We start from the raw sequence: 14,705 nt of genomic DNA on the forward strand, positions 1-14,705 counted from the left end.
AAGAGTTCGCATGCCACAACTAAGGAGCCCGCCTGCCGCAACTAACACCCAGTGCAACTAAATAAATAATTAATTCTTAAAAAAAAAAAAGATGAGTATTTAAAATAAATAAAAAAAAAGAAAAGAAAATGCTCATTAGGACTTCCCTGGTGGCGCAGTGGTTAAGAATCCGCCTGCCAATGCAGGGGACACGGGTTCGAGCCCTGGTCTGGGAAGATCCCACATGCCGCCGAGCAACTAAGCCCGTGCCCTACAGCTACTGAGCCTGCGCTCTAGAGCCTGCGAGCCTCAACTACTGAGCCCACGTGCCACAATTACTGAAGCCCATGCACCTAGAGCCTGTGCTCTGCAACGAGAAGCCACCGCGATGAAGAGCCCGCGCACCGCAACAAAGAGTAGCCCCCGCTCGCCACAGAGAAAGCCCGTGTGCAGCAACGAAGACCCAACGCAGCCTAATAAATAAACAGAAGTTTTTCTCTAAAAATAAATAAATAAATAAAATGCTCATTAAAGCAACTGTTAAACTAGAGAACAAAATGTGGTTTCAAAAAAATTGGCAGGGGGTTTTCCCTGGTGCCGCAGTAGTTGGGAGTCCGCCTGCCGATGCAGGGGACACGGGTTCGTGCCCCGGTCTGGGAAGATCCCACATGCCGCGGAGCGGCTGGGCCTGTGAGCCATGGCCACTGAGCCTGCGCGTCCGGAGCCTGTGCTCCGCAACGGGAGAGGCCACAACAGTGAGAGGCCCGCGTACCGCAAAAAAAGAAAAAAAAAAAATTGCTGGGACACTGAAAAACAGGCACACTGAGTCACTGGCCCGGGAAGCCACTTGCTCTTCCCAGAAAGCGTGTGCACAAGCTCTAAAACTCTGTGTGTTCTCCGACCAGCAAGCCTACAGGGAGGAATATGTGTGAAGAACTCATCCAAGAGAAAACTCAATGGAAAAGTTATTCACAGATCCACTATAACAGTCTATCAGGCAAGAATATGGTCCGACAATACAATGGAATAACCATTACAATGACAACCGAATAGTCTACCTTCATATAAGAAAGCAGACACACTAAGTTTTAGAAACTTCAAATGAATTAGACACTTAATACATCTCTGCAAAACCACGTGTACCCTAGTGGCTTCACCTACGTTTTTTAAAAATCCACGTGTGGGAGCCATGGTGGGGATTTTTCTTGTTATTACTTTTCTTTATTTTCTAAGTTTTCTATATAAATATGTATTACTTTTCTAATTAAAAAATATAAGCATATCCATTTGTATGAATCTGAATTTAAGTTAGAGAAGTGTAAAGAGTTAAAATTTAACGTTCAGTGGATTTTTTTAAATAAGGTAACCAAAAAAAAAAAATCCTCAAGTTTAAAACAAATTAGGAAAAATTGAACTAGATTAATGTTTTGTAACATTCGCTGGGGGGCACAGACCCATATGAAAATCTGGTGAAAAATCACACTTTCTCTGCCCAGCAAAACGCACACGTACTCACCCTAGCAGCATTTTTAGGTAATTTCTGTGGTTCAGGTTGAGAACCTTAATTACTGTAGCCAGGCCTCGCCCAGCATCTGCGATACCAAGGATGTCCTTGGTTTCTAGGATTTCACATTTAGCCATGGTTCCAACACGGGGACAAGGCTAATGGCTTGTCTACATTGTGTGGAGTGCGGGCCTCAGTAGTTTTTCATTCTAGCGAGTATGCAGGACATTTCTTGAGCTGCTGATCCCAATTAACATTGACATTTGTTCTGCAGGGCTGTTCCGGATGTGGCCTTCCACGCGTGTGGTGTGATTATAAATATCAAAGAGCTCTTAGTCAACTCGTCTAAGCAACTTACCCAAGAACCCATGAAGTGGGTTAAAAACAAAAATCAAATCTATCCTATGGCGGAAGTCTGAAGGTAAACCAAAAGGTGATTTAACCAAGGTCTTTGACTATTCCATTAGCTCTCCCTTTGCTCCTCCGCTGTGGAAGAGAAAGACTTAGAACTGCATCAATGGACTGTCGGAAGGTATTCTAACAGTATTGGTAAAAACCACTACCATCTGTCCAGTGCTTCACAGCCTGCAAAGTGCTTTTACTTTCATTTCTTCTTTTGCTTCTTACTGTTGTCACTCTGGGGGGGAAGCAGAGTGGGTATTATTGTCCCCCACTTTACAGATGGAGACAATGAGGCTTAGGTAGGTTAGACAACCAAGGAGCAGGTGGACAGGATACTGGGTCATTCTGGACATCTCAGAGGCGAAAGGAGCCTCTGAGATGTGGTGATGGATGGGAAAGTGTCCCATCAACTCAAAGGTCTGCCCACACCACACACGAGATTAGGATACCCCCAAACATCCAAGTTTCTCAACGTTATTCCCCAGGATCAGTGTTCAGTTTCCTTGACTAGGAAGTTGGGAACAATTTCCAAGTAGGAAAAAAGTGACTGTTCCCTATTCGCCCGTGGAAGAGAAAAATGTTCTTAACCATTCCGGGTACACTCAACCCCTCACCAGCCACAGGAACTCTCAAACAGCCCGCCAGGCCAGGGACCCGGGTGGACAGCCTCACCTTGTAAGGAAGTCTGAGATTCTGGATCTGCATACTCCTGCAGCAGCTTCATGGAGTCACTGTCCTTCCCTGAATACACGGACAGGGCATCCAAGTTGTCCTCCAGCATCTCGCTGGGCGCATCGGGCATCGGGAGGCTGGGGTCTAGGTCCAAGCAGCTCAGGCCGTCATACAGCAGGTCTCGTGAGCCGGGCCCCAGATCCCGGTTGAGGGTGTCACTGCATTTGAGCGCCTGGCTCTCGGGAAACGAAGGGAGGTGCATCTCAGATGGAAGGGTGCCCTTGTCCCCCAGACTGCACTGGTCCATGGCTCTCCACTACCAGGTCTCGGCCAAGAGCTACACTCTAGACAAGCAAGGCCGTGTAAGGAGTCAAGGAGGAGAGAGCTCTTGGTGGTGTTTAATTCCTGAGAATGAACGAGGAGGAATCACAATTATGAGATGGCAACATGCATGGTGGATAGAGCATGGACTTGGAATTCAAACACACCTGTATGGGGGTTTGTTCTCGGCCACTTAACAGCCACATGACCTTGGGCAAGTCACTTAAGCTCCATGAGCCCTAGTTTCCTCATCTGTAAATTGAGCGTAAGAGTACCTCCATCATAAGATTGTTGTAAGGAAAAAGCAACCTAAATGTCCATCAACGGAGGAATGGATAAAGAAGATGTGGTACATATATACAATGGAATATTACTCAGCAATAAAAAAGAACAAAATAATGCCATTTGCAGCAACATGGATGGACCTAGAGATTGTCATACTGAGTGAAGTAAGTCAGAAACAGAAAGACAAGTATCATATGCTATCACTTATATGTGGAATCTAAAAAAAAGGGGGGTACAAATAAACTTATTTATAAAATGGAAGTAGAATCATGGATGTAGAAAACAAATTTATGGTTACCAGGGGATGGTGTGGGGGAGGGATAAATTGTGAGATTGGGATTGACATACACACTACTATATATAAAACAGATAACTAATAAGAACCTGCTGTATAGTACAGGGAACTCTACTCAATACTCTGTAATGGCCTATATGAGAAAAGAATCTCAAAAAAGAGTTGATATATGTATGTGTATAACTGATTCACTTTGCTGTACACCCGAAACTAACACAACATTGTAAATCAACTATACTCCAATAAAAATTTTTAGAAAAAGAAGAAAAAATAGATTGTTGTAAGGAATAAATGAAAGGATTTTGGCAACATGGTGGACTAAATTGACCTCTTTCTCCAACTATAAACACACAGAGATATGAGAAAAGACCATTTTTAATACAGAGTCAAGCTCAAGAGACAGGTAAGACCCCAAGTGCCAGCAACAGTGAGGAAACTCAAAGCCACAGGTGCGAGCACAAGTTGGCCCAAGGGGAAAGTCACACTCCAATACAGGGCCTGGAACTGTCATCCAATATGGCAGCCACCAGTCACATGTGGCGATGACACACTTGAAATGTGGCCCCAAATTGAGACCTCCTTTGAGTGTCAAATACACTGGATTTGGAAGACTTAGTACCCCAAATAATTCATTTTCATATTGATTACATGTTTAAATGATAATATTTTGGATCTACTGGCTTAAATGTAATACATTATTAAAATTAATTTCATCTACCTCTTTATTTTTTAATGTGGCTATTTGCAAATTTTAAATTATATACATGGCTCATATTATATTTCTCTTAAAGAGCACTACCCTGGAGGCTGGGACCTGAGGTTGTAACAAACACATGGAAAAGGAAACAGGGACTTGAGTTCACAGGAAAGGGAGACCTGGGACCCTGGAAGAGCCAAGCCATCCACAGGAAAACTAAATAAATGAAAGAAAAACACTGCACACAAGCCTTGAAAAGCATCACAAGAACTAGTTAAAAATAGGATGAGAGACAACAAAACCTAGCAGAGAAAAGAAGAGGACACGAGGGGCAAGGACATGTTTTAAAAGAAACAAATGAAACTTCTAGAAATGAAAGGCTTTTAAATTTAAAACTCACTGGGAGGGTTAAACAGCAGATTAAACAGTGCTGAAGAGACAAATAATGAACGGGCAGAGCAATCTGAAGATAATTCCCCCCCGCCCCAGAATTCAGTGCAGAGAGAGAAACAAATGGAAAATACAAATGAAGAAGCAAATGCAAAAGTCCAACATATGCCTAAAAGGGGTCCTGAAAGGGAAGAGGAGAGGATGGAGAAGACATGGTATCTTAGAGAGAATGGTGGAGGGACTTCCAGAACTGCGGAAACACAGGACTCCAGACTTAAAGATATGATTCTTGAAGGTATATGGTTAATCATGAACAAGCACTGCAAGGCCAGAGCAGGACAAATAAAAATGAATTCACTACTCGACACACAAGCAGAACTGCAGAACCCTAAAGACCAAGAGAAAACCCTAAAGACTACCAGGAAGACGAGGCAGGTCATTTACAACTTCTCAACAGAAGCGAGGCTAGAAGACAAGGTCTACCACCACCTGCAGACTGAGGAAAGGCAGGAGTCAGCGCAGAACTCAACGCGCAGGAAAAGCAGTATTCAAGAGTCCACACAGACTTTTCCAGACAAGCCATAAGACTGTACCTTGTAGACTTTGGCTCAAAGACTACCACAGGTTTTGAATCATTTAGTAAAAACAAAAAGAAAGATGAAGATTAACTTCATACTTTAAGTATTCACACTAAAAGAATCTAACCGTAACCGCAAAAGAAAAGGAATAAACTATGTAACATGTAAACTAGTAGAATTTATCCTAAAGAGAAAAAGAGAGAAAAGATTCAAAATATTAAAATCAGAAATTAAAGAAGGGACATCACTCATGATCTTACAAAATTAAAAGGACTGTAAAGGAATACTATAAACAACTGCATGCCAACAAATTAGGCAACTCAGAGAAAAACGGACAGATTTCTAGAAAGATATAAATTACCAAAACTGACTCGAGGAAACAGACTATCTGAAAAGACCTATAAGGGTAAAAAGCTTGCATTACTAATTTAAAAACTTCCCATCCATGCCAGCATAGAAACAGTGAAAAAAATCTACCTTGCCTGAACTGTGGAAAATAGTAAGGTTTACAGCAACCAAGCAAACACTTATCAAGAAAAAGGTGAAGGAACCGCCCCCCACCACTTCCCCACTCCAGCTCAGCAGTGATTCTGAAGACAGCACCCACGTTCTCTTGTGGGTTCCTGGTGTGGGAGGGAGCAGACAGGACCTTGTTCTCAAAGAACTGAGGCTGTCTGTCCTGACCTGTCAAATAGCTTCTGAAGGTCTAATGAAAACGTGTTGCCTTTGTGAGTTGCCTTCTGAGTTGTGTCTAACTCAGAACTTGCTCAGAGCAGAGAGTGGCCATGGGGAAGGCATTTGTCAAAAACATTCAAGGCAGTCAACCAGTCACTGCAGCCTGGGGCAAAGGATATTAATTGAGGCCGACAACAGACAGCACTGAAAGCCAGGGAGAAAAGCTGGAGAGTGAGATGCTTTGGGGAACAAGGGCTCTGAAAGGGCTCCACACTGGCACTTTCTTACAAAGCTAAACATAAACAGGGCCTTACCATACCATCCAGCCATCGCACTTCTACGTATCCACCCCAATGAGCTGAAAACTTATGTCCATACAAATGTTTATAGCAGCTTTATTCATAACTGCCAAAAACTGGAAGCAACCAAGATGTCTCTCAAAAGAAGAATGGATAAACAAACTGCGGTACATCATACAATGGGATATTATCCAGCAATAAAAAGCAAAGAGCTATTGGACTTCCCTGGTGGCACAGTGGTTAGGAACACGGGTTCGATCCCTGGTCCGGGAAGATCTCACATGTCGCGGAGCAACTAAGCCCGTGCGCCACAACTACTGAGCCCGCGTGCCACAACTACTGAAGCCCGCGTGCCTGGAGCCCATGCGCCGCAACAAGAGAAGCCACCAAGATGAGAAGCCCGTGCACCGCAACGAAGGGTAGCCCCCGCTCGCCGCAACTAGAGAAAGCCTGCGCACAGCAGTGAAGACCCAACGTAAGCTGTAAGCTGCCTGCTGAATGTTGAAGGCCTGTCCCAACACTCACCCAGATCTCAACTGCAGAGACTGTGAGTTGTTTGACATGGGGTTTGTTTGTTTTGCCTTGGACATTTAAGGAAATCTCTGTCAAATGTCTCTTTGGACACTTGAGAAAATCTCTGTCAAATCTCAGAAGAGAGACTTCACTGACCACGCATGACAAAAAATACAATCTTTATAAAAATAGCCTAGAGAAGTCACTAAACGAACAAACAATTACAACCCACAGTGGACGACAGCAAAGCCTGGGGTGGAGATGCAGGGGAGAATCTGATTCCCAGAGTTACCATATTATAATATTCAAAATGTCCAGTTTTTCAACAAAAAATTATGACGTATGCAAAGTATGGAGAGGGCCATCCATTTCATATAAACGGCATCAAACAATATGCAGCCTTTTCTGTCTCGCTGCTTTCACTAAGCATAGCATTTTCGAGTTTGATCCCCCCCTTGGGGCACATACCATCACTTTATTCCCTTTTATGGGTGAACGCTTTTCCACCGTGTGGACAGAACACATTTTCTTCATCCATTCATCTGCTGATGAGTATCTGGGTTGTTTCCATCCTGGGCTATCACGCGTAGTTCTGTCCATAGCTAGACATGTAATAAACGCTGGACGACTCACTGATAAATCTAGTGGATAATAGAATAACTGGAGTTTGGGCTAGTTTCCTAGGCCATAGGTTTCGATTGTTCTTAAACCTTTCATGTTGCAATGTAACAGACTAGCTGCAAGCACAATGTCTGAGGGTCACATCATGTGTCCACAATGTCTGAGGGTCACATCATGTGTCCACCTGTGTGTCTGTGCAAGTTGCCTACCGAGGGCGCTCAAATTAAAGTTCAGTGCAGGTCTGAAATCCTGTACCAGAACTCCAGGACCCAAGTGAGTTTCAGAATTCAGAATCTGAGGGATTCAGAAAGGTAAATCAATGCATACGCCACACGGTAAGTAACCGCCAGTGGGTCCAGGGCAGCACCTGGTGACCAAATCATTCTTTCTGCATTGAAACCCTGACAACTCAGAGTAAACAGAATAAATAAAGACAGTAAAGCGCAATATGTGAGTTCAGGTGTGGCCACAAAGAGGTTTGAGCCACCTCAGCATTTTCAGAGCTTTTGGGGATTCTAAATTGCAGACAAGGGAATGCGGATGACAGAAGTTTGTATTTTAAGGCAAAGTGAATTTCTCTGCCAATTCCAAAGTTTCTTCTACAGTGCTGCTATAAAGTGTTCCCAGCACTCCAAGGGGAAAAGAACCCATCTCCTTCACCTCCCAACTATAAAAACAAGCAAATAATATACAACATAAAGCATTATTTAAAAGTAACATAAAGCAACATCTTATAAAGTAAAACCGTAAGCATTTTCTCCTTGTCAGGTATCACACCAAGTGCTCTTCGTGCCTTAAGTCACTCTCCCCTCACAACGACCCCGAAGTCGGTTCTATCATTACTCCCACTTTGCAGAGAAGAAAAGGGACTCTGAGAGGGTAAATCATTTGTCCACAGTCACACACTTAACAGGTAGCTGAACCAGATCTTAAACCTAGATATTTTGACTTTAGAGCTTGTGTTCTTACCCGCTGCACAATACTAATTCCCTATAAATTAATCTGTAGATTGCACTGCACCAATTATACTAGAAAACACAAAAGGTGCCAATGGGGGCAGGGTGGGAGACAGGATTATGTCTCGGGATTTCCCCAATGCCGAATCGCCTTCCTTCCAACATATTCCTACAGTCCATAGAACAAACTGGTCCAGTTACAACCTCAGGCAGGCACGCCAAAAGTCCAAAGGCTGGGCTTTGATATTTACATCCTTTTCCAGATAGTAAAGCAACCCCCCCACCCCCTGCTCAACCAATATTGAACTTGCTCTTGTTCTGTCAACAGATAAATTCAATTCAACAAGTTTTAGCAACTTCTATGCACAGAGCTCCCCGCTAGTCTCTGTAGGGCAGGGTTTCTGGTCCCCTGGAGACATTCCCAAGCGTCCAACTACTCTTTACAAGAATTTTGTAATGTTGTGCTTTCATTTTGAGAACAATCTAAAACAAGAAAATCTGTATATCTGGATTATTGGATCACCACTTTATAACCCAGTAATACTACCATTTGGTTTCAATGCCCGGGGTTTGTTTATAATTGCTCTAATGCCACTAACGCTGACTAGGGCTACTTTAATTGCTGCAGGCTAATGAGAAGAGGATAGAGGTGGATTTAGCTCATGATAATGCTTTTGGGCTCAACTAAAGCCAGTGGACATCATGGTACAAGTGGAGGTTTTGCTGCAGTTCAAACTGAAAAAAGGGATGAGAGATCTGAGATACCACAGAGCCTGCTAAACCCAAAAGGGCCCGGTGTGGCAGTCTGCAAAGTATTTGTTTCAAGGAAGCAGTTAAATTCCAGCAAAATAGCATCCCTCCCATTAAATTAATGTTTGTAATTTGAGTTACACTAGTTTGGTTGCTTTGTTTCTACTCGATTGGCAAATTGACTTTGGCTTTATGGTGGCACGAGAGCTGTAAGCTTTAGGAACTTGTGCCTCATTTTATCATCATTTAGGCCTTGTTTAATAGTTTAAAAAACAATTTAAGTCGACACTGGGGATCCAAAGCAATCTTAATTTTTTTTTTCTTTTAAAAAAGGCCTATCGGGGATTCCCTGGTGGTGCAGTGGTTGAGAGTCCGCCTGCCGATGCAGGGGACATGGGTTCGTGCCCTGGTCCGGGAGGATCCCACATGCTGCGGAGCGGCTGGGCCCGTGAGCCATGGCCGCTGAGCCTGCGCGTCTGGAGCCTGTGCTCCACAATGGGAGAGGCCACAGCAGTGAGAGGCCCGCGTACTGCAAAAGAAAAAAATAATAATAATAAAAATTTAAAAATACAAATAAAAAAGGCCTATCATTCCACGACTGGTGGGGTAGGAGGAGAAACAGATTCTCCTGCGAAATGCTACAACCTCTTGGGAAAGTAACCCACCATAGATTCTAGACCACAGCCATAAATCCACAATTAGGTAAATAATATTTACTGAGGCCTTGTTTGGAGGGAAGGGAGAGAACAATTTCAATATCTACCTGTTCTATAAAAATGTTTTACTCAGCCTGCAGTAAATTTCAATATTTTTCAATTAGTTATCAAGTTGAAAAATCTGTCAGAGTTTTTTTGGACATAGTATCACTGTCCAAAAGAACTTTCTGCGCTGCTGGAAATGTTCTAAATCTGCATTGTCCAATGATAGCCGCTCAGCACATGCAGTTAATGAGCAGCTAGAAATGCAGCTAGTGCAACTGACACATTAAGTTCTTTATTTTATTTAATTGTAATTAAGTTAGCTACAAGTGGCTTGTGGCTACCACCTGGGACACTGCATTGAAAATAAGGTTGTCCAGCTTCTATTTAAAAACCTGGGGGAAAATATCTGTTGCTCTGTCAACACTGAGTCCACAAAGCAACAACTGGCTGGAGCTGAGAAGCCGCAGCTGCCTTTAGACACAGCATGCACTCTCCAGTTTGCCACAGTCCTCACCACTCCCTAACCTCTCACACCTGCCCATCCCACTCATCTATATGCCCTGCCCAGCCCCTCAAGACATCCGAATTTATGACACTGATTTGTGCTGTTTCCCTTGACCACCTTCTCTTTACTTGGCTTTACCAAATGAAACGCTTCCAAATCAGACCGAAACGCCCCCTCTACTACAGAGAATACTCCCAACATAACTAAGTCTGAGATTATTTCCCCCTCCTCTGAACTCTGATAAGCACTTGTCTGACAATCCACGTAACACTCATCCTGAATGGATTCAAAATTTAATTATCTTTCAGGTTCTTCTATTTTCCCCCGGACTATAAGCTCTAGGATGACTTTGACTCTGCCTTATGTGTCTATACTTCTTATAGCATCTTGCTGGTCACAGAACTCTGATAAAAGAAGGCTCTCTGCTAAAAGAAGGCTCTCTGCATCTCTTTCCTTATGAGTGACAGGATTCCATTGGGCAACCTCTCTTCCTCTTTGAGCAGCCCTAACCTGTTGGTGTGTCAGCTTTGCCACCTCTCCCTCCCCACCAAGAGCCACCTTCTCTTCCTCTCTCTGCATCAGTGTTACCAGGGAGACAGTGATCATGTCTCAGTAACATCAGGTTGTTGGGAGCTGGGAGGTAGGAGAGACTTGCAGCTTTTACCCCGCCGACGCCAATTCTTTCCTTATTTTCCCACTCCAAACATTGTTGTAAACTACAGGCTTGTTTTGTTTAACCTACACAGTGTTTTTTAAAACTGGATCAAAAAAAAAAATTGGATCAGATTTCCTGAATATCAAAAAAAAAAATTGGATCAGTCACCAACATTTTTTTTAATGGGGAGATTACACCTAGAGATATGAATTTCTGACTTCTCTTGAAAATGATTAGATTTGATATTCCCGGATAGGTAATAATAGGATAGAGTGAGGGACAACGGCCATCCCTGGATGGGGCAATGGCCTCCAGGTCCCACAGTCCCCACTTACTTCCAGCTTGGCCCCCATAATAACCACCATCATAATACTAAGAATAGCAGCAAACATTTACCAAAGCTTTATCATGTTCCAAGCATTACTGCAATCACTTATGTATCACTTCATTTAATTCCCACAACATCCCTTTGAGGCATAAACTATATTATTAACCCTATTTTATGGATGAGGTGAATAAAGTCCACAGAAGTTAAGTAACTTGTCCCAAATCAAGGTTAGCATTCAACCCTGGGAAGTCTGACTTCAAAGCCCTCACCCTTAACCACTCACTGTGCGGTGATTCCACGCTTGACGCTGGGATTCCTGCCCTATACTCTGCACTTACATTCTTCAGTTGAACAACCAAGGAAAATTCCTCCTCTAGCCATGTAACAAATATATAATTTTAACCATAAGTTTAACTCATTTCCTCTGATCGCTCATTTAAAAAGCAGCTATAAAGCTTATGCTGGAAAACAGAACGACATACAGGAATCAGAAGGCTATGACTGCACTTGCCAGAGAGACTTCTTACATAGTATTAACTAAACGAGGAAAAGAGACATCAAAGTTTCTCACTCCACAAGCTCTTCCTACCAGAAAATGCAGATAATCGTTAAAATCTAGAATAGACATTTTCGTAGTGAGGACAATGAGAGGACCCCTGGGGTCCTCGAGAGTTTTTCAGGGAGTGTGTGAGGTCAAAATTATTTTCATAACAATATTCAGATGTTATCTGCCCTTCCTATTCAGCGAAACTTTCCAGGGGCTACAGGACTTATCTCGAAAGGCTGAATGCAGGGCTTCCCTGGTGGCGCAGTGGTTGAGTCCGCCTGCCGATGCAGGGGACGCGGGTTCGTGCCCCGGTCCGGGAAGATCCCACATGCCGCGGAGCGGCTGGGCCCGTGAGCCATGGCCGCTGAGCCTGCGCATCTGGAGCCTGTGCTCCGCAACGGGAGAGGCCACAACAGTGAGAGGCCCGCGTACCGCAAAAAACAAACAAACAAACAAAAAGGCTGAATGCAGAAGCAGATATAAGACTCCAGATGACTCTAAAAATGTAAAACGGGACTTCCCTGGTGGCTCAGTGGTTAAGAATCCGCCTAACAATGCAGGGGACATGGGTTCGAGCCCTGGTCGGGGATGATCCCACATGCCGCAGAGCAATTAAACCCATGAGCCGCAACTACTGAAGCCCATGTGCCTAGAGCCCGTGGTCTGCAACAAGAGAAGCCACTGCAATGAGAAGCCTGTTCATTGCAATGAAGAGTAGCCCCCGCTCACCGTAACTAGAGAAAAGCCCGCGCACAGCATTAAAGACCCAACGCAGCCCCCCCAAAAGTAAAACGATGCCACTATTCTTGCTAAATTTTTACCTTCTGAAATATAGTTTTTTAATAAAAATGTCAATTATGTTAATATATAATGGGTTTACTATTGCTATTTTTAAATGAATTAATTTTAAAAAATTTGTTTAAACTTTTAATACAGCAAATATCAGCAGATACAGTTCACATGCACAAAAATACCCTGAGGTCTTCAATAATTTTTAAGCGTAAAGGGGTCCTAAGATAAAAAAGTCTGAGAACTGCTGCTCTGAAGAGAAAAAGTCCAGCGTGTATGCATGGGTCCAAATAGGTGTGTATATGTGTCTAACCTAAACCCCAAATTCCAAACTGGTGGCCAGTAACATGTTTTGCAAGGTCCCACACCCTGGTGTGGTCTTTAAATACTTTAATAATTTAAAATTTAAATATTTAATTTAAAAATTAAATATTTAATTAAAATTTAAATATTTACTATTTTTAATAAATATATTAAATACTAATATTTAAATAAAGGTCTTTAAATACCTATTAAATTGGTTGTCAACATTTAAAGATCAAAAAGCTTCACATAAAGACAGTGTTCTGGTTTCTTCTGGAAAAAAAAAAAAAAGAAAGTAAAAGTTCTGGCAACACTGCCCTGACATTTCCACTTGGCCATTTCCACTGGCTGGCATCGCTTAGATGGGGAACACAATCTTAGGTTCGCCAGAGTCTGGGCCTTTACCTGCCCATCCCCTGTAGGTATCTAAGTTTCTGAGCTAGAGGGGAAAAAAAGGGTTTCTTTGCAATAAATGATAAAACATACACCCATCTAATAAATGTCTGCATTCCTACAGAGCAGTCAACATGTACAATAAATAACCCTTTTCCTCATCTGACCTCCCAAAGCAGCAACTTCTAATGGTTTCACCATTGGTACAGAGACCCTTGGATTGACGAGAAACCCTTCTGAGAACGAAAGGAATCCATCTGACAAAGTGGATGTCCTCGGACAAGTGCAAAGGGAGGAAACTCACCAGGAGAAGTGCGAGTGAATGAAAGAATCTCGAGGGAACAGGAGGGCCCAGTTTAGGTCCCACAGGGAAGGGGGTTCAGGTGACAGACCATTAGATATTTCCTCCTGGAAGGCTGGATAATAAATTTGGGACACTCATCCAACTTCTTTTGCCCTGAAAGCAGGTGGTGGAAAGGCAGGTGCAGTCAGAACTTGGGTCCCCAAAGAAGCAAGGGCACAGGTGTGAAATTGAGGGAGATTGGCAATTTTTGGAAGAAAGAAGAAAGCAATACTGAACTGGGGAGATCTAGGTAGGAAAAGGGATTTTGTTGTTAAAGGAGTTATTTTTTTCCTTCTTTCCTTATTTTTCCTCCCTTGGAAAGGAACCTGGAGAGCTTTGCTGGGAGAAGCCTAATTGGGGTGGAACTGGTGATGAAAAGGGGTTTTCGATGGTGAGTTGGGGAAGAGGGTTGGAAAAATAAATATTATACGACAGAGAAAATGGAAGGACTGAGTTGGTTTGTTATCAGTGGAAAGATTTTCCAAACAGGGGGACTCTTGGTGGGAAGAAAGAATTTTTGCTGGAAAGTGATCCTCAATGGAGGAGAAATCTGGGAAAGAAAAAATAATTTTTTTGCTAGAGGAAGCTCCTAAAAGGAGGGGGAGGGGCGTAATCAAGGAGTCTGGGAGGGCTTTTTGGTTTTGCTGGAAGATCCAAAAAGGAAACAAATCTGGGTCCCCTAAAGGCGGGGGGGGGGGGGGGGGGGTGTCTCTTCAGGAGGTAAGGAGATTTTAGCACCAGGGGCCTAGAAAGCCGAGGGCGAATGCAAGGCCGAGATGCAGAAAGTGCGAAGGTCGGGTAGGGCCCGAGGCGCGAGCTGGGGAGCTGTGAGGGGGCAGTTGGGGCCTGGGGGGACGGGGTAGGAAAGAAAAGTTGGCCAGGGGCCTCTGAAGAGAGTCTTCTCCAAGGGGGAAGGGGCTGCGGGGATGCAGAAGGTGCGTGCGTGACGCGATGCGAGGGGCACCCGCCGCGCCTGCTGCGCCCCTCGAAAGGGAGATTGGGCCCCCCTGAAGAAGAAATATAAACGAATTAAATTTTAAAAGGGGGGAGGGGTTGAAGAATGAGGAAGGGGAGGGAAAGGACGGGGTAGGAAGGAAGGGGAGCGGGGCAAGGGCAGCAGCAACCGGGTTTTACCCGCCCCCGGGGGCTCGCGCGCCGGGCCTCGCGCCTTGCGGGCCTCCCAGCGGCCCCCGCCTCCCCCGCG

General features: G+C 43.9%; 1 protein-coding gene across 4 annotated transcripts in view; it reads right to left on the reverse strand.

The window, feature by feature from the left end:
- ZNF541 (zinc finger protein 541) overlaps positions 1-14,135 on the reverse strand; it is a 37,033-nt gene extending 22,898 nt beyond the window's left edge. For 2 of the 4 annotated variants that reach the window (XM_029237065.1, XM_029237083.1), the window contains exons 1-2: positions 13,463-14,135; positions 2,558-2,962 (exon numbers count right to left, since the gene is read on the reverse strand). In XM_029237065.1, coding sequence (XP_029092898.1) covers positions 2,558-2,864 — 307 coding nt within the window. In that variant the 5' untranslated portion in view covers positions 2,865-2,962; positions 13,463-14,135. Of the gene's footprint in view, positions 1-2,557; positions 2,970-13,462 lie in introns of those variants that run through there. The other 2 variants (XM_029237071.1, XM_029237076.1) reach the window with 2 other exon arrangements.
- Positions 14,136-14,705: the final 570 nt, after the last annotated feature.

The sequence above is a fragment of the Monodon monoceros genome, unplaced genomic scaffold (genome assembly GCF_005190385.1).
Source record: "Monodon monoceros isolate NGI ecotype Baffin Bay Population unplaced genomic scaffold, NGI_Narwhal_1 Super_Scaffold_10, whole genome shotgun sequence".
In the NCBI taxonomy this organism is placed as follows: domain Eukaryota; kingdom Metazoa; phylum Chordata; class Mammalia; order Artiodactyla; family Monodontidae; genus Monodon; species Monodon monoceros.